A 24,153-nucleotide genomic window follows, 5' to 3' on the forward strand; every position below is an offset into this window, starting at 1 on the left:
ACTCCATCTCTCAGTTCCAGGCATTGTCTCTGGCTATCCTCCTAACCTGTAATGCCCTCCCCTCCACCACCTATTAACCTCTTTCCTAGCTTCCTCTAAGTTACAACTAAAATCTCATTTATTTCCTCAACTCTTTTAAATTCTAGTATCTTCCCTTCATAAGTATCACCTATTTATCCTGGATATAGATTACATTTTGTTTAATTATTTGTTGGACATTGTCTTTCCCATTAGATTACAAATTTTGTGTGGCTTCCCTCTTTTTAATTACTTCTTTACCCTGTATATATATGTAGCTTTGTATAGATTTGTTAGCATGTAATCTCCCTCATTGGTTTGGAAACTCTTTAAGGGAAGGGACTGTCGCTTACTTCTTTTTGTGTCCCCAGGCATATTGCCCAGTACAATAAATGCTTGTTGATTAAATGTTTACTGAAATGAATTGAACTGGAAAAGGGAGAAGCTAGAAAAGGTGTAGGTGGGGGGGAAATGAAAGAGCAAAGTTCTTAGACATCTTTCCTAGGTTATGATTTCCTTCAAATTCCTACCACATCCCCTAAAATGTCCTTTCTTGATATTGTAGTTCCTCTTCCAAGGCTACCTTTCTCCTTTCCTTCCCCATTCCTGGTGCTTTATTTTTCTTTTTCTTATGACTAAATCAAGTAGATGAAAAAAGAGTTAAGCACTTAAATTTGTGCCACGTACTGTGTTAAACACTGAGCTCACAAAGAAAGGCCAAGATACCATCCATATTACCAGGGAACTCACATTTTAATGGGAGAGAAAAACTTGAAAATAACTATGAACATGGAAAATTTGTACAGAATAAATGGAAAATGCCAAAAACAATCCTAGCAGTAAAAGAGACTAGAAAAGCTCTCCTGGAAAAGGCAGGATTTGAGCTGTCTTGAAGGGAGCAAGGCTGAGTACTTGCTTTCATGCTTTTTAGTATGTTTTCTACAATGTTGTCAGGTGCCCTTAAGGACAAAAAAAAAAGTATCAAGTTCAACTACTTCAAATGATGGTAAATTGTTTGACTTGAAAAGGCCTCGGGAGCCAAGACTGAAGTGGAGAGTGTAACTTTTTGGGTTTGCAAATGATTGTACAATGTAACCTTTGAGGCTGAGATGTCATAAAGCATGGACCAATTCTCTACTGCTTATGCTAATTTTGGTCTAACACCACCAAGAAAACAGAGGTTCTCTCCACTAGCCAGCACTGTATGGAACCATCTTTTATAGCAAATGGAGACATTTTTTAATGCTGTGGATAGTTCATTTACATTGGCAACATACTTTCCAGGGATGTACACAATGATGATGAGGTTGACTCACATATTTCCAGAACTAGCTCACAATATGGGAGACTTGGAATGAATGTGTGGGAGTGAAGAGATTTTATGCTGCCTATCAAACTGCAGGTCTTTGCTGTTGGGGTCTTTGCTGTATGCCTATGAAACCTCAGGGTTTTTACCATGCCACAAAATTGAACTGCTTCCATTTGAATTGTTTTAGGAAGATTCTGAAGATCATCTAGCAAAATGAGGTACTCGATATTGTGGTACTTTTTCAAGCTGAATTGCCAGACATTTAAAAATGAATGCAATTTCATTAGCATGTTGTTCAAATGCTAAATTTATATTTACCTAAAAATTAATTTTGCAGAGAACGCACACTAGACTGGCACTCACATGGTAGTCAAAACAAGAGATAAAAGGACACTCTCAAGGTCTCTCGGAAGAAATTTGTGAGATTATATATATTATATGTTATCACTATTATTGTGAGATATGGGACACACTGGTACAGCACATTCTAGCATAACATGTCTAAGATGATGCTGTGTGCTATGAGCAAAACAGAATTGCAGTAGCTCAAAAGAAATGCGAGATGTGCAAATTTAAAGACACCTCCTTGCTCAATGTGTTTATGTACCTGACCTTCCAAGTTTGTATTGATTGATATGATGCTATATACCAGTGCTCCTCAAACTTTTTAAATAGGGGCCAGTTCACTGTCCCTCAGACTGTTGGAGGGCCGGACTATAGTAAAAGCAAAAGCTCACACTCTGTCTCCACCCCTCAGCCCATTTGCCATAACCCGCCAGGCAGCATAAACATCCTCACTGGGCCACATCTGGCCTGCTGGCCGTATATAGTATAAGCTACTGTACATTGACCCCAACATTGTAATGTCCTTTTGATCCTCTATGTACACAAAAAAATAGCAGAAGTTGAAGAAAGTGATATCCATGAACATTTAATGAATGGCCCAAAGTCACATAATAGAGGCAGAATTTGAACCTGTATCCTTTCACCCAAAGGCCAGTGTTCTTTACATACTACTACATTGTCTTTTCTTATTTACATACTGCTTCTCCAGAAAAGTACATACTTTGTCCAGAAAAAAAGAAAAGTTTGGCAGTTCCCTTGGTTTAAGTCTATTCGAACTAAGAATACCATGTGTTCTTTGTATATCATTAAAATGGCCACAGTTAAATGTAATAATGTGGGAGGGTTGGCAGTCAGTATTGGGTAAAAATGAGAAGGCAAAGTGTCATCTATAAGACTGGACATTTTGTTGGGCATTATAGAGAACAAAAGTTTCTGAGCCTTAAAGAAAATGTCATGAAGAGATCTTTCACCCTTTGTTATTTGCAAAATAAATATTCTTCCATTGGAGAGGACCCCCAATTGAACTCTCTTTATATACATCTTCCCTGTGCCCACCCAATCTTTACTTTTTACACTCATCCCATGCTCCACTAAATTATATATAACTTGTAGGCCCCTTTGGGCTAGGATTGTAAAGTTTAGTGATTTTGCTTCTTGGCTAGGAATTTTTTTCAAGTAGCCTTGTATTGAATGATAAGAATAACAGAATTCCAACCAAAGAAAACCATAAATCATATGCATAGGTTTTTCTGACAGTCAAAATGTTTGCACATAAGCCCCTAGATATGACCTGTAGATTAGATCTTTTTTTTTCTTTATTGTAGCTTAAAGATTTTTTCTTTTATCACTACATCTTTGAAGTTCTATTAATAATATTCATTGGAGATGTAATTTTGGATTTTTCCCCATTGGATTCTTTGAATCTTTTTTTTTTTTTTTTTTTTTTTGGAAGCTATTACTTGTTCTTGCTAACTTCAGGAAGTATTCTTGGAGCATTTATTTCTTGAGCTACTATGTCACCCAAAAATCTTAATGCAATTTTAAGATCACCCTGTATAGATAATGTCCAAGTCCTTTCCTTTTTCATAGTATGCTTAGCAAACAAACTAATTATCCTAAAGTATCTGTTTGCCTTGTAGAACAAAATGTCCTATCATCTTGTTGCTAGGTTGCTTGTTATTCAAGTCGAACAAATTCTGGTCATATGTTTTGCTTCTGTTTTCACTGTCTACTACTGTTTGCTCTGCTGTTTTTTGTTTGTATTCAGTTCTTCCTTTCTTTTCTTTGGGAAGGCCAAGGTCTTTCTGATCTTCAGGAACAGTTTTGGTCTCCTGGTGGACGGCATCTGTCAATTTCTGGTCATATTCTTTGATGTGGCTTTCACTGTCTGTTATTGTTTGCTCTGACTTTTGTTTATATTCATTTTTTCCTTTATTTTCTTTGAGGATTCTGTCTTTCTGATCTTCTCCAGGTCCATTTTTGATATCTTGGTGGGCTTTATCAGGCAATTTCTGGTCATGTTCTTTGATGTTGCTTTCATTGTCTACTATTGTTTGCTCTACTCCTTTTTGCCGGTATTCAAATCTTACTTTTTTATGTTTGGAAAGTCCAAGGTCTTTCTGATCTTCTCCAGGTCCATTTTTGGTCTCTTGGTGGGCTTCATCGGTCAACTTCTGGTCATGTTCTTTGCCTCTGCTTTCACTATCTACAATTGTTTGCTCTACTCCTTTTTGCCTATACTCAAATCTTACTTTCTTATTTTTGGAAAGCCCAAGATCTTTCTGATCTTCTCCAGGTCCATTTTTGGTCTCTTGGTAGGCTTCATCTGTCAACTTATGATCATGTTCTTTGATGTTGCTTTCATTGTCTGCTATTGTTTGCTCTACTGACTTTTGCTTATATTCAGATCTTCTTTTATTTTCTTTGAGGAATCTGAGGTCTTTCTGATCTTCTACAGGTCCATTTTTGGTTTCCTGGTGGGTTTTATCAGCCAGTTTCTGGTCATGTTCTTTGACATTTATTTCATTGTTTGCTATTGCTGACTTTTGTTGGTATTCAAATCTTACTTTCTTCTGTTTGGAGAGTCCAAGGTCTTTCTGATCTTCTCCAGGGCCATTTTTGGTCTCCTGGTGGGCTTTATCAGTTAATTTCTGGTCAAATTCTTTAAGTTCACTGTCTACTGTTCGCTCTACTGACTTTTGTTGGTATTCAAATCTTACTTTCTTCTCTTTGGGGGACCTAAGTTGTTTCTGATCTTCTCCAGGTTTATTTTTGATCTCGTGGTGGGCTGCATCAGTCAAACAAGAATCACGTTCTTTGACTTTGCTTTCAGTTTCTACTGCCTTTTGTCTGCTTTCAAGTCTTCCTTTATTCTTTTTGGGGGATCCAACTTCTTTCTGATCTTTTCCACTTCCATTTATCGCCGCCTGATGGGCTTCATCAGTGAAAGTCTGGTCAGTGTTTTTGGCCTTTTTTTCACTATTTAATAGTTTTTGCTCTACCGCCTGGATTCGACCTGTTACTGAATCCAATTTCTTTTTAAGTTTTCCCATATTAATTTCCATTTGCAAACGTCTTTTCTTCCTATCTTGCCAAGAAATTTTGTCTTTCTTCAAATTTTCCTTTAATCTTTTTATGGAGTCTAAGAGGCTTCCTATCTTGTCCAATTCCATTTTTGGTCTCTTGATAGGCTTCATATTCCTTGGGAACAAAACCACAACAGCTTTATAAAAACAACAACAACATCATCATCTCTGGAAATGAAAAAAGAAAAAGAAAATCCATTTCAGATAATGAACCATTTGATTATAATCTTTAAATTCTGCATTACAAGAGAAATAAAAGTGGAAGAGAGCCAGAGTAAATGCATAGTAACCTAACCAGAAATCCAAGAGAATACTGAGAGATCAGCCAATATGGATAATGAAAACTATCCTGAAAAATTGTTACAGCAAATTTCTTTTATAAAGGCCTCATTTCTAAAATACATGGGGAAATGAGCCAAATTATAAAATAAAGGCCATTCCCCAGTTGATAAGTGGCCAAAGTGAATGGACAATTTTCAGAACAAGAAATCAATACTAATATGTAAAATGCAAATTAAATCTGTGAGGTACCATCTTACACATAACAGAAATGACAAATACTAGAGGGAATGTGGGAAAATAGGGACACTAATGCATTGTTAGTAGACTTATGAATTAACCATTCTGGAGAAGAATTTAGAAATATGGCCAAATGTCTATAAAACTGCATACTCACTTTCTTTAGTTTTCTTTGTTTTGTTATGTTTTGGTTTTTTAACAATATGGCTAATAAGAAAATGTTTTTCAAGATTTCACAGGTATCATTAATATATCATTTGGCTTCTCAATGGATGGGAGAGAGGTAAAAGGGAAGGTAAGAAAATTATATATGTATAATTGCTTTTTAATTTCAAAATATATGCAAAGATAGTTTTCAACATTCACCCTTGCAAAACCTTGTGTTCCAAATTTTTCTCCCTTCTTTCCCTTTACCCTCCTCCTTAGTCAGAAGATAATCCAATATTTGTTAAAAATGTGCAATTCTTTTAAACATATTTCCATAATTATCATACTGTACAAGAAAAATCAGATCAAAAGGAAAAAAAAAAGGAAACAAAAAGCAAGCAACAACAACAACAAAAAAAGGTGAAAATACTATGTTGTGATCCACATTCAGTTCCCACAGTTTTCTCTCTCTCTCTCTCTCTCTGGATGTGGATGGCTCTCTCAGTCACAAGCCTATTGGAACTGGCTTGAATTACCTAATTGTTGAAAAGAGCCACATCCATCAGAGCTGATCATCACATTATTATGTTGTTGCTGTGTACAATGTTCTGGCTTTTACTCACTTCACTCAGCATAAGTGTGTGTTAACTCTCTCCAGGCTTTTCTGATCTTTTCTTATAGAACAATAACATTCCATTACATTCATATACTATAACTTACTCAGTCACTCCCCAAATGATGGGCATTCACTCAGGTTTCCAGTTCCTTGCCACTACAAAAAAGGCTGCTACAAACATTTTTGCACATGTGGGATTCCTTTTGTACTTTTTATCTCTTTGGGATAGAGGGTAAGAATTTGAAAATAAAGTTTTTTAAAAATTAATTTAAAAAAAATTTTAAAAGAAACCCTCCAGGTGTTGACACTTAGGTTGACAACTTAGGTTGCGTACTTGGCACTTACTAGCTCTATCACCTTGGGCAAGTCACTTTACCCCAATTGCCTTGAGGTAAAAAAAAAAAAAAAAAGGAACCTTCCAAGAAGTAAAGAAAGCTATGAATTCAGAAGCTTCCAAGAGAAAGTTATTTACAAAAGTCAAAAATAACAAGAACTATGAAGATCACTACAACAAACAAAAGTAGAGTATTTATACATAATAAAAATGACTCATATTTGTAGATTGCCCTAAAGTTTAATAAGCATCTTGCTCACAACAGCCCAATGAGTTAATTACTACAGATATTATGCCTATTTTACAGATGATGAAACAGACGCTTCATATCTGACTGCTATTAACTAGCCATAGATTAATTGGCCAAAGATCAGAGAATTAGTAAGTGTAAAAATTAAGTCTCTTAATTCCAAGATTAATGGTGTTTTTCTCCTACTTTGCCACACAAACTATAACCCAGAATTTTGCTAAGGACTAATAGGGTATACAAAAAAGTATGATTTAGTCTCACCCTTTATCTTGTGATTTATGCCGTTAAAAGTAAATTAGTAATAAGATTCCCTGGGGAAGGCAGAATTCCTGCAAATTAGAAGGAAATAGAAAAAACTGAGGTTCAGAAATTTTAGCAGCTATTCCAGGATGGGTAAAATGAGATCATTAGACATGAGAAAGTTGAATGATGATTACTGAACCCTTGGACTAGCTAAGCCAGTTGTGCCAGGTAAGGATTTTTTGATACTTTCAAGGCTGTCATTCTGGGTCACAATGAGCTTAAGGCCTAAGGACAAAGCAATCATATGATTGGGTCTCCTTTAAGCCAGGTAAGTGAGGATTTGTATTGTACTCTAGGATAGATTCAGGAAGATTCATCTTGAGTTCAAATCCAGCCTCAGATACTTACTGACTGTGTGATCCTGGGCATGTCACTTAACCCTGTTTGCTTCAGTTTCTTCATTTGTAAAATGAGCTGTAGAAGGAAATGGCAAACCAATCCAATGTCTCTGCCAAGAAAACCCCAAATGGGATCATGAACAGAAGAATACAACTGAACAACAATAAAAGGCAGGAGTTAGGATTTAGGCCTTCTAAATTCAGCAATTAAAATTAGAATTAATGCAGTAGAAGTCCACAGAACTCAGAAGACATCTTTGGCTATAATAGGACTTCTATTACTCTTAAGTTAAAATAGTTCAGATCTTATTTATTTCTATCCTAACCAGCCACTCTAAATTGAAAAAGTCTAATCATGGGAGTAGGCATACTTCCTCTCTATATTTTCTTGCAAGGGCACAAATTGAGATGAAGGCATTATAAATGTCCAAGGTCCCCGAGACTCCATTTTTTCATCCCCTCCACACTCATTTCATTATTATTTTTGCATTCTGAATTAAGGGTAAAGGTCTTGAAGATAGAGCAGAGGACTCAGGAAAGCTAAAGCCAATAGCAGTATAGGAATATAACTTGCAGGTTCTCCTAAGAATATTTTTCAATTTTGTAGCTCTTGTAGTCATAATGAAATTGCTTTCAATATATATGAAATTCCATTAATATTTGAAATCCATTAATCCATTAATGTGATGTTCACTGCTAACACAGATTATGAGTGTAGTTAGGTGTTTAGTCTCTGTGACCAAAGGAGAAGATTGTAGAATACTGGGTATATGGTCTTAAATCACATTGGTTGACATTTCCAAAGAGTAGTCTCCTACAGATTTAAGAGGTGCTGACTTGATTATCATTACTAGCAGGATGGTACAGAGAACAGCAGTTCCAGCATTTCAAAAGATGGTGAAATGATGACATGGAAAGTAACATTTTTGCTCCTGACCCTAATGGAGAAAGGTAGTGAATAATATCGATTTCCCATAAACTTGAGAAAGTTATTCTGTTCAAATGCAAAAATAAAGAATTTCTGGTGCTAAGATGGTGGAGTAAGGCAGGAACTCATAGGAACTATTCTAAATTTCCCCCCTAAACAACCTTTAAAAATGTAGTTATCACAATAGGTAGAGAAAAAGCCTTTGACAAAATAAAACACTTACTCCTTCAGACAAACAATCAAAAAGCCCAAAACATTAGAGATTACAGGAATAAATGAAGCTTTCCTTAAAAAGGATAAGTAATATTTACCTGAGCTTATCAGCAAGCATTATTTTTAAAGGGAATATAAAGCTACAAGCCTAAAAAAATCGAGGATGAAGTAAAGATTCCCATTATTCCCATTATTATATAATACTGTATTAGAAATGCTAACTGTAGCAATAAGAGAAGAAAGAAAAAGAAAAGTTCGAGTAGACAATAAAGAAAGAAAAATTAATATTCTTTGAATCTTAGAGAACTAACCAAAAAGCTAGTTGAAATTATTAACAACTTTAACAATGTTGCAAGATATCAAATCCCCCACATAAATCAAAGGTTTCTGTATATTAAAAACAAAGTTCTGAAGCAAAAAATAAATTTCTTTTAAAATAACTGTGAATATATATAGTTTATATCAGATTGCTTGCTGTCTTATCAAAAGGTTAGGGAAGGGAGGAAATGAGAAAAATTTGGAACTCAAAATCTTATAAAAATGAATGTTGAAATGTAATTGGGGAAAAATGTATTAAGTACAAAACAATGAAATAACTAAGCAATATAGGAGTTATATGAATATAGTTAGAAAATACTTTTCATATAAATCTAAGTCAGATCTAAACAATTGGGAAAATATTAATTTACTCATGGATAGGCTGAGCCAATGAAATCAAACTAATGGGAAAAACAATGTGAAGCAAGGTGGCTTAGCAGTACTAGATATCAAACTGCTTTATAAAGTGGTAATTGTCAAAAGAATCTGGTCCTGGTTAAGAAATAGAATGGTGGATCCAGTAGAATAGATTAGGTACACAATACATTGTAGGAAATGACCATACAAAATTTAGCATTTGATAAACTCAAATATCCATTTAATTTCATTATTTGTAAAAAGTGCTGGAAAAATTGGAAAATAGTATGACAGAAACTAGATATAGACCAGCATTTTACATCATATTCCAAGATAAGGTCAAAAGGAATACATGATCTAGACATAAATAGTGACACCATAAGTAAATTATGAGAGGATGAGTAAATTATGAGGAGTTGATTTGTCAGATCTATGGATAAAGAATGATTAGAAACAAATAAGAAATAGACCTAATGGTCTAAGACATAAAATAGATGACTCAAATTATATTAAATAAAGAAGATTTTGCAGAAATAAAACCAATGCAACCAAAATTAGAAGGAAAAAAGGGAATTTTCATAAGTTTCTCTGATAAAGGGCTAATTTCTCCGATATATAGAAAGGTAAGTCAAATTTATAAGAATATGAGTCATTCCCCAATTGTGGCCAAAGAATATGAAAACAGGCAATTTTCAGATGAAATCAAAGCTATTTATAGTCATATAAAAATCCTCTAAATCACTATTGCTTAAAGAATTGCACATTATTTGGCTAATATGATAGACAAGGAAATGATAAATGTTGGATAGGAAATAGGAAAACTGAGACCCTAGTGCATTGTTGGTGGAATTGTGAACTAATCCAACCATTCTAGAGAATAATTTGGAACTACAAATGGAATCTGAGCATATCCTTTGGATCGAGAGAATCTATTTGTACATTTTCCCAGATCAGTGCAAGTGATTTAATTATGAGTAGAATTATAGAAGCATAGTATTAGAATTGGATAAAACCTTAGTGGTCTGATTCAACCTCTCCATATCCCACAGGAGGCCTCTCTACAACATCCTACATAAATGGGCTTCCAGTCTTTTAACTACTTCTAAGGAAAGTGAATGCATTAATTCATAAGGCAGTTAGTCCATTTATTCTATTACTGGACAGTTCTAGTTCTTAAAATGTTTTTGCTTATATTAAATAAAATTCTGCTTCCCTCTAACTTCCAATTAGAAACTAATAAAATTTTATAGATAGAAGGAACCTTAGAGATTCAGCTCCTTCATTTTGTAGATGATGATACTGACCTCCAATAATGATGAATTACTGCCCAAGGTCAGGAATTAATGAATGTCAGAACTAAGATTAGACTCCAGATCTCCTGATCTCCAGTTCAATTTGTTTTCACCATACCACGGCATTGCTCTTAGTTATTGTCCTCTTGATCAGTAGATCTCCAACGTGGAGTGGGATATCCCAAAAGATACACTAGATGAGCATTTAAGACAGGAGAAGATAATATATTTGTTGTTTATATGTATTTTAAAAACAAAAGAAGAAATTTATCTTCACTAATAGATAATTTGAAGATTGACATTGGCACCTTTACACTCTATTCATGTCAGGTGGCTACATATCTAAAATTACATTGAAAGAAGAATGAAGATTCCACAGTGTGGGGGAGTTAACAGTGATCCTTTTCTCATTCACTTACTTTAACAAACTTGCTATATATAATTTACATGTGTCCCATTAAATTCCTTTCTGCATTGTTAACTAGTTTTAATTAGACAAACCCACCAGAAAATGGACAGGCTACCTAATAACATTCTTGCAATGAAGCCAAAGAGTGGAGATAATAACAATTTGAAAACAAGTGACCAACAAAAAAATTGCAAAACTGACATTTCTCCTACTTCTGACAGTACCTTTACCTTTGTCAGTCATATAGAAAAAAAAACAAAAAACAATGACAGCACAATTATATTAGAAAGGAACAAGTCTCCCAAAATTGAAATTATCCAAAACATTATTTGAACTATGAATTTACCTCCATTATCATCAATATTTTTTTGAAATCTTTTTATTTTAATATTTATTTTTCCCAGTTACATACAAAACCAAATTTTAACTTTTGTTTTAAAATTTGAATTCCAAATTCTCTTCCTTTCTCTTTATCCTCCCCCTCCTTGTGATGGCAAGTAATTTATTAAAAGTTATACATGTACCCTCATGCAAAACACTTCCATATTAGTCATGTGAGAGTAAACACAAATGAAAGAGAAAAAAAGAATGAAGAAAGGAAAAAAAGAGAAAGGAAAGAAAGAAAAATAAAGTTTTAAAAAGTATGCTTTGTGATTCCCCAATTGATAAAAAAAAAAGTAAAGGATATAAACAATTTTCAGATGAAGAAATTAAAGCCATTTCTAGTCATATGAAAAAAAATGTTCTAAATCACTATTGATTGGAGAAATGCAAATTAAGACAATGCTGAGGAACCAGTTTACACCTATGATTAATTAAAATGACAGGAAAAGATGATAAATACTGGAAGGGATGTGGGAAAACTGGGACACTGATGCATTTGGCTGGTGGAATTGTGAAATGATCCAACTATTCTGGAGAGTAATTTGGAACATTGTCCAAAAGGCTATTAAACTATACATACCCTTTGATCCAGCAATGTTACTTCTGGGTCTGTATCCCAAAGAGATCATAAAAGAGAGAAAAGGACCCATATGTACAAAAATGTTTATAGCAGCCCCTTTTGTAGTGTCAAGGAACTGGAAATTAAATGGATGCCCACCAATTGGAGAATGGCTGAATAAGAATATTGTGTCTCTTTTTTTTTTTTCCTGAGGCTGGGGTTAAGTGACTTGCCCAGGGTCACACAGCTAGGAAGTGGTTTTAAGAGTCTGAGACCAAATTTGAACTCTGCTCCTCCTGAATTCAGGGCTGGCGCTCTATCCACTGTGCCACCTAGCTGCCCCCTGAATAAAAATATTGTAATGGAATATTATTGTTCTATAAGAAATGATGAGCAGGATTTCAGAAAAGCCTGGAAAGATTTACATGACTGATGTTGAATAAAGCGAGCAGAACCAAGAGAACATTGTACACACTAACAACAAAATTATGTGACAATTGCCTGTGATGTGGCTCTTTTCAACAATGAAGTAATTAAAGACAAATCCAAATAGACTTTGCATGGAAAATGCCATCCTCATCCAGAGAGAGAAGTATGGAGACTGAATCTGGATTGAAGCACAGTATTTTCACTTTTTTTTTTTTTATAGTTGGCTGTTTGCTTTTCATAGCTTTCCCTTTTGATCTGATTTTTTTTTACACGACATGACAAATATGGAAATATATTTTAAAGAAATTACACATATTTAACATACATTAGATTGCTGTCTTAGAGAAGGGAGAGGATTAGGAGGAGGGAGAAAATGGAGCAAAAAGTTTTTTTTTTAAATGAATTATTTAAACTATGTATTTGGAAAAATAAAATACTATTTTTTAAAAATATGTTTTGATCTGCAGTCAGTCTCCATCAGTTCTTCCTCTGGAGATGGAGAGCATTTTTTACCATAAGTCCTTCAGAATTGACTTAGAGCATATTTCTGAGAATAGCTAAATCAATAAATAAGTCATTCACAATTGATTATCATACAATAATATTGCTGTTACTACATACAATGTTCTGTTATTGCTCATTTTACTTCATATCAGTTCATGTAAGTCATGTTTTTTTGAGAGCATTCTACTCATCATTTCACATAGCATAATAATATTACATCACAATAATATATCACAACTTGTTCAGCCATTCCTCAATTAATAGGCTTTCCCTTAATTTCCAATTTTTTGCCACCCCAAAAAGAGCTACTCTAGTTATTTTTGTGCATATAGGTCCTTTTCTCTCTTTCTCAAATCTCTTCATATACATATCTGGTAGTATTAAAATACTTTTTGAGCTCTTCCAGGAATTCTTTTTGGAGTCTGAGACCAATTTATATTTTTCATTGGACTTTGGATATAGGAATTTTGACTTTGTTGTCATCTTCTGAATTTATGTTTTCATTTTCCCTATCACCAAAGTAACTTTCTATAGTCGGGTTCTTTTTTATTGTTGTTTATTTTTCCAGCTTATTTCTTGATTTTTAACATTGTTAAAGTTGGACTGTTCCTAAAGGGGAAGGAACACTGTTTACAAGCTTCAAGTTTTTTTGTGCAGCTGTTTACAGAGCTACTTCTGGGTGTCTATAAATTTTCAGTTCTTCCGGGATGGTGATCTAAAGAGAGATGTGTTTATTAATTTCCTGGCCTGTACATTGGTCTATGACTGCCAACATATACTCTTTTCAACCTGGGAACTGTGATCATGGTCTCTCCTCTCCTCTGGCCACAAATTTTGGTGTTCTAAGCTTCTTTCAGCCCTGAACTATAGCTGAGATCCATGGATGGGCAATGTAACATAGTCCTCCACAAAGTACCAGCAAAGAGAGCCCTGTAATTTCCTTCTGACCCGTTATCCAACCCCCTTACCATCTGTGAGCTGAGAGTTCTGGGAGCTGCTGCTGCCAATTTTGTTATCCCTAAGGCCTGCTGCTGGCTTCCTGGGGCATTGCCTGTGTGCTGGACTGCACTGCACTCTCATCCACGTGTGATAGACCTTTCCTGATGGCCATCTAAGTTTTTTTTTGGTGCAGGAAAATTCTTTCACCCTATCCTTTAATGTATTCTGCTGTTTCAGAATTCATTTTGAGGTGTTATTTTAAAGTTGCTGAGGTGGGGAAGAGTCTAGAAAAGCTTGGAGAAATCACTGCCTTTTTTTTTTGTTATTTTGGCTCCAAGAATTATCACTAATTTTTAATGATGTACCTTGCTCCAATGAATTCTATTGTTGTCTTCAGATTTTAAGTAATGACAGTAGGATGCCACATGATTAACAAGACATTTAAAAATTAAATCTTTGTTAAACACAAGTGTGCTACCTATAAAAAAATCTGTCTTCAGACTTTAGAAACTTAGAAACAAAATTTCCTGTCTAAAACTCTTCAAAATGAAGTCACATTTGTTATTGAATCAGTTTATTAAAATTATGAAAATAAGACACCTTCCACACAAATGATTGACATCAGGGAAGATATGATTTCAAAATTACTTGCTTAATAAGATAAGAAAAAGTAAGCAAGGAAGAAAGGAAAGAGGGAGGGAGGAAGAAGGAGGAAGTAAAGAAAGAACAAAGAAAATATTCTGCAAATTATAGGCAGTTTCATTTCTGTGGACAATTCTAGAATGTTATTATTAAAGTAATATAGCTAGGTTGTGCGGTGGTTAGAGTGTGGTACCTGGAGTCAAGAAAATCTAAATTCAAATCTAGCATCAATACACTTGGGAGCTCTGTGACCCTGGCAAGTCACTTAACCTCCTTTTGTCTCTGTTTCCTCATCTAAAAAAAATGGGGATAATAGCCTCTACCTCATAGAATTGTTGTGAGAACCACGGAATTTGCTAGCACAGTGCTTGACACTGTGCTGATAATACTCATATCCACTCATCCAGTCCTATCCCTTCTACTAGCCTCCAGACTGGCATCGCCATCTGAATTGGATATCCCATGAACATTTTAAACTAAACATATAGAAAATTGAATTCATCATAGATTTCTCCAGACCCTCCTCTCTTCCTAACTTCCATATTATTGTCTAAGGCAGGGCTTTCTAAATTTTTTTCCACTCACGACTTCTTTTCTATGTGACCAGGGGTATATAAATATATAATTATAATTTCATGACCCCCAATATAAGTATATAAAATAGGTATATAAATCAGGCATTTATAGGGAGTTATAATTTCATGATTCCCACATTGTTACGACCCATAGTTTAAAAAGTTGGGGTCAAGGTACTACTATCCTCCCAATCCCCCAGGCTTCTGATCTAGATTTCATAATTGACTCCTCACTCTCTCTCAACCCCTTACACACCCAATCTGTTGCCATCTCTCATGTATGTCAAGTTCTCTCCTCTGACACTGACCCTAACTTTGTGTAGGCTCTCTTCAGCTTTTAATAGCCAGACAATTGCAACAGCCTTTTAATTGGTCTCTATGACTCAAGCCCCTCCTCACTTCACTCCTCACTGCCAAAATGATCTTCCTAAAACAAAGATCTAATCATGCTGCATGTCCTATCCCCAGTCAATAAACTCTGGTGGTCCCCTATTATCTCTAAGATCAAATAAAAAAATCTTTTGTTTGGCTTTTAAAGTCTGTCAAAACCTGGCCCCTTTCTATCTTTCCAGTCTTCTCACACTTTACTTCCTTCCCTGAACTTGACACTCCATCTCTTAAATGTATATTTTCACTGATGTTCCATGCCTAGAAATTTCTCTTCATCTTTCTGGCTTCAAGTCCCACCTAAAGTTCTACCTTCTTTCTGTAAGAACCTTTTCTCAAGCTCTCTGTTAAAGTCCTATCTTTAACTTATCCTGTGTGTGTGTGTGTGTGTGTGTGTGTGTGTGTGTGTGTGTATATAATTTGTATAATTGTTTGCATGTTTCTCCACCATTAGACTGTGAATTTCTTGATAATAGGGACTATCTTTTGCTTTTTATCACCAGTGCTTAGCACATAGTAGGTGTTTAATAAATATTTGTTGACTGGAAGTATAATGAAAAACTAATTTTAGTTCATTTTGACGATATTAATATTTCTTCCAATCTAAAATCTTTTCCAAACTTTTTCCTTGTGGGAAATTATATTTAAAGTCAAGAACAAAATGTCCTTCTTAGTGAAATAGATGAGGGACAATCCAAGTCCAGAAGACAGTACAATGACCAACCCAAGGAAAATACCCTTTTTAATTCAGAAAAAAGATTAAGATATTCATCTGAAGGAGATAGTCCCTTGAATTATTCCCAGAGAACACTTGAAGGTAGTAGTTTAGGTAGGATCTAAGTAGTTACTATTGTCCTGGAAGTTAACCCCAAACACTATTTTAGCATATTATGCATGATTTTTCCCTTTTTAAAAATTCCTTTAAATGTTACCTCAAAAATCCAACCTGAGTTAAGTAGATACCCAAGAGCATAGAAAGACCATGGTAGCTTGGTCATTTAGCTCTCTAAATTAGATGTTCTTAGATATATAATAATGTTAAATTAAGTAGACTTGTTTCTTAAACATAGAAAATAGGAGTGATTTTATTTTCCTTTCAGCAGCATAGTTTATAGGAGAAAGATTTCAAGGTATTAGGGGACCACAGCCTCAGTATTAGTCAAGAGTGATATCTCAGCCCCCCCCCCCAAAAAAAAAGTGAATGTGTTCTTGAGTTACATTGAGAGGCATTACTACTCTCATATAGATTTATGATGGACCATATTGTCCCTGGTCAGACCACATCTGGATTATTATGTTCATTTATTAGTACTAGTTATAGGAACAACATTGACAAGCCAGAGAGTGTTCAGAAGAGTATAGGTAAAATGATGGAGATTCTTGAGTACATGCCTTCTAAGTAGGGATCACTTAAAGGAAAAGGAAATAACAGCTTGGAGAAAAGAAGCCTCATCAGGGCCCAGTAATCACTATCCTCAAGTGTCTAAAGAACTATTGTGAAAAAACAGGTTGGCCTGGTTCTGTTTGTCCTTAGAGAGTAGAACCTAGAGCAAGAGGAAGAAGTTATAAAAGGTCAAATTCAGTCTTGAAGTCAAGGGCAATTTCACAGATATTAGAGTTGCTTAGAAGTAAAATGAACTCTATAGAAAGGTGGAGTTACTCTCCCTTCTCAGAAGTCTTCTACCTGAAACAAAATGATTTTTTTTATTGGCTAGAGCAAACAAACTTGGGCTGGAGTAGATGGCGAAAGATGAAATCCTTTCTAATACTGAAATTCTGTCATTCTCTCTTCTCACATATGAACTCCGAATGCAAATTGAAGTATACTTCTTTTTTTACTCTCTTTATTTTTCTTTATTTTGTCTTTTCTTTTGAAGCATGACTAATATGGAAATAAGTTTTGCATGACTTGACATGTATAAATGATATCAAATTGCTTGCCTTCTCAAAGGGGGAGGAGGAGTTTAAAGAGGAGAATTTAGAACTCAAAATTTAAAAAAAATGATTGCTAAAAGGAATTTGCATGTAATTGGGAAATAATGAATTAAAAATATACTTAAAAATATATAAAGTGTTTTTTTTTTTTTGCAAGGCAAACACCCTACATTTATTCAGTCCTTTCTTAATATGATTTTTAACTCCCCTCATCATACTTTTTCAGTATTCCTCTTTAAATTTTTAGGGAGGATGGTGATAGGGAGGATATTAGAATTAAGTGACCTGCCCAAGGTCATATAATAAGTATCTGAAGGATTTGAACTCAGGTCTTCCTGACTCCAGAGCCAGAACTCTATTTACCTCCCTGCCCCAATATCTTCTGTTTTTATTCCACTTTAATTTTCTAATACATTCTTCCCCTTCCCCAACTCAGAACACTATCTTTTTAACAAAGAATTTAAAAAGATAGAAGATCAAGCAGCTCTTCAAAAACCATCATATGGTATAGGGAGAACCAAGATGTTGTAGCACAGGCAGGAACTCATCTGAAACATCCAAAATTTCCCACCAAACAACTTTAAAATAATACTTAAAATAGAATTCTGAAGTGGCAGAGCCAACAAAATGTCAAGGCAAAACAATTTTCCTGCCCAAGACAGTTTAGGAGATCAGCAAGAAAGGTCTATCTCATTGGGGTGTTGGTCAGCCCAGAGCATAGCACAAGTTTTGTGGGGGACCATCAGTGCAGACCTTTGAGATAGCTGCAACAGTGACAGCAGCAGCAGCTCTGGGAGTTCTTGACTACCTGACAAACCCAGGAACTATGTGAATACAATTACAAGAAACGTTTCATATAAATAGAGAGAAAAATTAATTGTTCATGAGTAGGCTAAGCTAATATTATAAAGATGACAGTTTTACCTAAATTGATTTACTTATTCAGTGCCTTACCAATCAAACTACCAAAAATTATTGTATAGAGTTAGAAAAAACAATAACAAAATTCATCTGAAAGAATATAAGGTCAAGAATATCAAGGGAATCAATGGGGAAAAAAATGTGAAGATGACCTAGCAATAGCAGATCTCAGACCATTACAAAGTGGTAATCATCAAAACAATCTGGCCTGGCTTCAAAACAGAGTGGTGGATCGGTGGAACACAATAGTAATCTAATATTAATATAATGGTAATCTAGTGTTTGATATACACAAAATTCAAGCTTTTGGAACAAGAACTCACTATTTCGCAAAAATTGCTGGAAAAACTGGAAAGCAGTTTGGCAGAAACTAAGCATAGACCAACATCTCATTTCATCTTATACCAAGATGAGGTCAAAATGGGTACATGATTTAGACATAAAGGGTGACATCATAAACAAATTAGGGGAGCATGGAAAATTTTACTTATCAGATCTATTAATAAGGGAAGAATCTAGGACCAAACAAGAGATAAGAGCATTACAAGATGTACAATGCATAACTTTGATTACATTAAATCAAAATTTGATTTTGTACAAATAAAATCAGTGTAACTTAGATGAGAAGAAAAGCAAAAAATTGGAATGGGCAGGGAGGGTTATGGGGGTGGAATTTACAGCAAGTTTATTTAATACATTGAGAATTGAGTCAAATTTATAAGAATATGAGTTATTCCCCAATTGATAAATATGGATATGCATGTAGTTTTTAGAAGACATTAAAGCTATAGTCATGAAAAAAAGTCTACTGATTAGTGAATACAAATTAAAACAATTCTGAGGTATCGCCCTCATACCTATCAGATGGACTAATATGATAGAAAAGGCAAATGATAAATATTGGAAGAATATGGGGGAAAAAACTGAGGCACTAATGCATGTTGGCAGAATTGTGAAGTGATTTAACCAGTCTGGAGAACAATTTGGAACTATGCTCTTTGATCCAGCAATACCACTATTAGGTGTATATCATAAAGATTAAAGAAAGAGGAAAAGAACTTACATATACTAAAATATTTATAACCAGATTTTTTTGTGGTGGCAAAGAATTGGAAATGGAGAGGATGTCCAACAGCTGGGAAATGGCTGAACAAGTTGTAGTATATGATTGGTTTGAGAATTATTTCCCCCATTATTCTGCCATAGTACTACCTGACCAAAAATTCCAACCATCATTCCTCCTTCTGAATTATGCATACATTGTATAAAAAGTTATTTCCAGAGTGCTATTACTTTTTTATTAAATCTTTTTATTTTTAAAACATATGCATGGATAGTTTTTCAACACTGACTCTCAAAAAAAACTTGTGTTCCAAATTTCAAAGTGCTTTTACTAAGATGTACATAGTACACCTGAAAAGAGAAAGAGGCTGGTCTTCTACTGCTACCTAGTTTGATATTGAGCATACTAACATAAGTCAATTTATTTGATTTGCTAAAAATGTCCAATATCTCCAAGCCTTGATAAGGGACAGTAGACAGATACATGTCAGTGGGTTGGAAGAAGACTGAGAAGCCACTAGCAAAGAATGATAACAAGGCTAGGAATCTGGAGCTGAAGAAAAACTTTTATTTGGCAATACTATTGAACTTTTTGCCCATTTCACTTATGTACAAGTACTCTTGTGAACTATACATGTGCTTGTATATTTCCATTGCATGTGACATTTTTAAATGCATGTAATAGATAATAACTAGAATTTATACAGTGCTTTCAGTTTTGCAAATTACTTTACATATGTTAACTCAAATGAGTTAACATGGATGACATATTGTCCCATTAGATAACTGGAGAGAAGGCACGCTCTCATATTAAACTGTAAACTTTTTTTAGAAAGAGGATGGTTTCCTTTCCCTTCTTGACTCTGCATCTTGACATCTCCCAGACTAGATCTATGCTAATCAGCACCCAGATACAATTCTTTGGGTTTGCCCTTGTCAGCTTTTTTTGTTTACTCTCAGGCAGGGTTGGCCTAGGTATCAATTGTGATGGTGGCATTTGTGATATAATCACTCAAAGCAGAGGCTAGGACAAAGCCTCATTCCCCATCAAGGCAAGAACTCAGGCACAGCCTCCTGAGCCTTCTCTTAAGCAGCTAATCCATCGCCACGTGGAAACAGGTTATATTTTCCTAAACACTTTATTTTTGTAGTAGGTTTTACTTAAAGAGGCTGTTTGGGAATTGAAATCTATATTGAACCTACTTATTGTGTTCATACTAAGGTTGCCTGACTAAGATGTAGAACCCAGGAACCCAGGAACCCAGGAACCCTTTGGCTTTCCTTTCTCTAGAGGTCTAGATAGAAAATCAAGAAAAGACTCCATCTATTTAAACTGGGGGCAAGCAGACAGATACAATAATCTCAGATTTTCAAGGTTCATGGATTGTACTGATTTCTGCTTTTAGAATATGTCTTATTGTTGAATATAAAAGGTATACTGAGCCACAATTTCTCTCTGCCAAGGCTATCTTAGCATAGTTCTAATTTGGGTTCTTTCACACCGTTGGCAGAGTAACACTGTCATTCTTCATATTATATAAAGATACTTCTGATTCTCTGAGCAAAGCAAGTTTTGAACAGTATATCATATAAGCTCTTAAAAATTTCTTATATGTAAAAAAGCCTCTATGTAATGATTTGATGTAACTTCTTAGCAGGATTATATAGTGAGTGCTGGTCTTCATTTTCTTCTTGACTCTTCAAACTGAAGCTTGACTTTTAGAATGTCCAGAAAGAGATAACTATTCTATAAAATGACTTATTTCTTCCCTTTCTCTCCTCACCACTGCCTTTTAACATTTAGACTGGAGTTTAGCTACAGAAAATAGCTCTGGGAAAAGTTGCATGACATAAAAAAGGCAAAATTCTAAGGCACCAGACTCTGAAACTGGTGCTATTGGCAGGGTCATTATCCATTCTATCTATAAATGGTCTAGTGTTTAATGTCTAACAAATCATGTTCTATTTCCCTCCAAAAATAAAAACCCTCATTGATTTTCTTCTTCTGAATTATTCAAAATGATTTTTAATTTAACCAAGTAATTCCAATATTATTTATTCCTAAAATAGCCTGTAAGAGGTATGAATGTTCACTAAAGAACAATGTCCAATGCAAAGAACATGTGATTTCAGATCAGTATGATCAAGAGACAATATCCTCTGTGAGTCATTGTGTCCTGCTCTAGCCCATTTCCATCTTCTATAGTTTTGATGCAACAATTTCCTTGTGATTCTGGCTTTTTTTTTTTAAGCTATTAAACTTTTCTTTTCACCTTGTGTGACAGTTTTAACAGACCAGGTTGTTAATTAAGTAGAGATTTTGGTCTCCATCTCAGTGATGGTAATGCACATATGGCTTTCAGTTTTCAAGGGTGGCAGATTTTTGCTTCTTTATCTCTTCCTCTAAATCGGCAATGAGAAGTGGGTTAAAAAAATCTTCATGGTTCTCAAGGAGGTCCAGCTGAATTCAAATGGGAATTTTGGCAGGGTGTGTTCAAGCAGTGTAAGACTTTCTTAAGAAAGAGAATTCCATAAATGTGCCTCTCACTTTCTAGTCAATCTCAATGTGTTTGTCTGGGCTACAAAAATGAAAGATGGAAATAGAAAGATTTGAAAGATGCATAAAGAAATGTGGTCTACATATATGAACATATTCTTCCTTGTAGAAGAGAAATTCTATCAGATTGTACCAGGGGAAAATTATTGTAAGTCTAGTCAACTACTGATCAAGCACTGTGGGAGATTCCAGTTCAAGCTCATGATTTTTGTTGATGAAGAAACAGACTATTTATGTGGCTTATGCCCTTAAAGATATGACAATCAATTTGGGGACATTTTACATTGCTCAAACAGTTGAATACAAAATAGTCATATGTTTTATAAATATGTCATTTACATGTGTTTTACATATGTATGTATATATGTATATTTTTTAAGATATAAATATCTACATACTATATGTATTTTATATATAATATGTATAAATATGTAAAATAAAGATAAAATTTATAGGTTTAAATATATATACATATATGTGTGTACATATATGTGTGTGTGTGTGTATGAATGATTTGGACAGTAGATATTAGTAAGGATCTATTTCCAGCTCCCTATCCCTTCTTAAGTTGATATATGTGGAAAGCTAAGACCAAATGAAGTAAAATAGCCTTTTCTCCTCAGAGATCACTTTGGGGTCTGGTGTAGGCTGCAAAGTTAACCTCCTACTACAGTGGGGAGAGCACTGCACTTGTAAGCAGAGGACTAGAGTTTGTTGAATCCCAGTTTAGATCCTTATCTGACTCTGTGACCTTTAACAAGTTACTTAATTTTTCCTGGGCCTCACTTTCTCATCTGTAAAATGAAGCAGTTGGACTAAATCACCTCTAATTTTGCTTTTACTTCTAAATTTATAATCTGATGAGCCTCTACTCTAGGAACTGAGATTTGGAGTCATTAGACTGGGATTCAAGGCAAATTCTCTGTCACTGGGAACTGGGCCCCAGTTCTTTGAAGTACAAAATGAGAAACTCACATTGGTTTATTAGATTTTCCCTAAAGGATCTTTTCAGCTTTGATTCTATAAACAGTACAACCATTCTTCAAGGCATTCTGTGTCAAAAATGAATAAACCACAGGGCTAAGAAAACATTATCTTTCAGCAAATTTTCTCTTATTTCAGAGTAGTTCAGGAGAAAGATTAAATATGTACAAATCTAAGTATGTGGAAAATTTTCTAGCAGTTATGAACTGTTTAGCCTAGGACTATTTTAGTATCTCTTTTCCTGGAGAGTTTTAAGATTTATTGTTGCTGGTGCTGTTGTTGTTGTTTCAGTTGTGTCCAACTCTTCATAACCATACTTGTGGTTTTCTTGGCAAAGATTCTAAAGTAGTTTATCATTTTCTTCTTTAGCTCATTTTACAGATGAGGAAAACTGAGGCAAACAAAGTCAAGTGATATGCCCAGGATCACATGACTTAATGAGTCTGATGCCAAATTTGAACTCAGGTCTTCCCGATCCCAGACAGCATTCTACCCACTGTACCACCTAGCTGCCCATTGTTGTCATTCAATCATTCTTCAGTCATATCTGATACTCTCCATTTTGGGGTTTTGTGGCCAAAAAGTTGCTATTTCCTTCTCTAGGTGAAAACTTGGGCAAATAAGGTCTGTCCCTTAGGGGACAACTAGTGTCTTATGACCAGATTTGTATTCAGGAAAAGGAGTCTTCCTTATTCTAAGCACAGTGCTCAATCCATTTCACCAAGGAAGTGCCCTAGATTAAAATTAGATATGATTAAATAAAATAAAATAAAATAAAATTAGATATGATTTAAAGTTTAAACCTGTTTAGAAGCAAGTTCTGAGCCACTGATCCTGGCCTCTAATACTAACAGTAGTCATCTGGGAGAGAACCAAATTCTAAGATAATTTATATCATGAATCCAAAAAGTAGAATACATACCCATATGCCAGATTGTTATTGGGTAAAGAAAGTTCCAGCCATGTGCCCTCTCTGAGAAGGGAAATCAGTTTTCTTGATTAGACCTGATTGTTTGGCTTTAAGATGCTTGTTTTAGAATCTATTTTCTCAAAAAAAAAGTTTTCTTTTCTGTATGTCTGGTTAACAGACGAAACTCTCATCTCACATGGCCTGTACTGACCAGCAAGATTCAACCTTTAACAGAAACTTCTACTTAAACACATGGAAGAAAGGAAGCTGGGCTTCTACTGCTCTACCTGTGCCTCCAACTCCAATGTTTACATTGGTTGCCAGGTGGACGATCGTCAGGGTCACACCACTGTGATGTCATCAGTCTTTCAGCAGAGCTGGCCAGCTTTGTTCCCTTGTTTTTAACAGTACACAGAGGACCATCATGAAAGTTCAGGGAGATGGATTGAAGTTGGACAAAATAGTTTCACGGATTTACACTGAAAAACCCACAACTGGGGCTTTTGTAGCTGAAAAAAATGGGCACTCCCTGTTTAGTACTCAGACATGCAGCTTGGACTGGGTTCAGGCCTGGGGAATGTGG

General features: G+C 34.9%; 2 protein-coding genes across 11 annotated transcripts in view; one reads left to right on the forward strand and one right to left on the reverse strand.

Annotated features, from left to right (window-relative positions):
- Positions 1-3,103: 3,103 nt before the first annotated feature.
- On the reverse strand, positions 3,104-23,882 carry LOC141561612 (uncharacterized). 10 transcript variants are annotated; one of them, XM_074301466.1, is made up of 4 exons: positions 23,583-23,881; positions 10,386-10,566; positions 6,886-6,953; positions 3,104-4,926 (listed from the first exon to the last, which is right to left on the reverse strand). In XM_074301466.1, the coding sequence occupies exon 4, from the start codon at positions 4,867-4,869 to the stop codon at positions 3,289-3,291; it is 1,581 nt and encodes a 526-aa protein (XP_074157567.1). In that variant the 5' UTR covers positions 4,870-4,926; positions 6,886-6,953; positions 10,386-10,566; positions 23,583-23,881; the 3' UTR covers positions 3,104-3,288. The 10 variants fall into 10 exon arrangements, with proteins under 10 accessions (XP_074157567.1, XP_074157569.1, XP_074157565.1 ...); XM_074301468.1 differs by lacking the exon at positions 6,886-6,953 and having other exon boundaries at positions 3,104-4,873; positions 23,583-23,882; XM_074301464.1 differs by lacking the exon at positions 6,886-6,953 and having other exon boundaries at positions 23,583-23,882.
- Positions 20,126-24,153, forward strand: part of LOC141561614 (glycerol-3-phosphate dehydrogenase [NAD(+)], cytoplasmic-like) — a 58,568-nt gene continuing 54,540 nt past the window's right edge. The window contains exon 1 of the mRNA XM_074301476.1: positions 20,126-20,238. The gene's annotated coding sequence lies outside the window, so the exon portion shown is untranslated. The remainder of the gene's footprint in view (positions 20,239-24,153) is intronic.

Source organism: Sminthopsis crassicaudata, chromosome 3, assembly GCF_048593235.1.
Source record: "Sminthopsis crassicaudata isolate SCR6 chromosome 3, ASM4859323v1, whole genome shotgun sequence".
Lineage (NCBI taxonomy): Eukaryota > Metazoa > Chordata > Mammalia > Dasyuromorphia > Dasyuridae > Sminthopsis > Sminthopsis crassicaudata.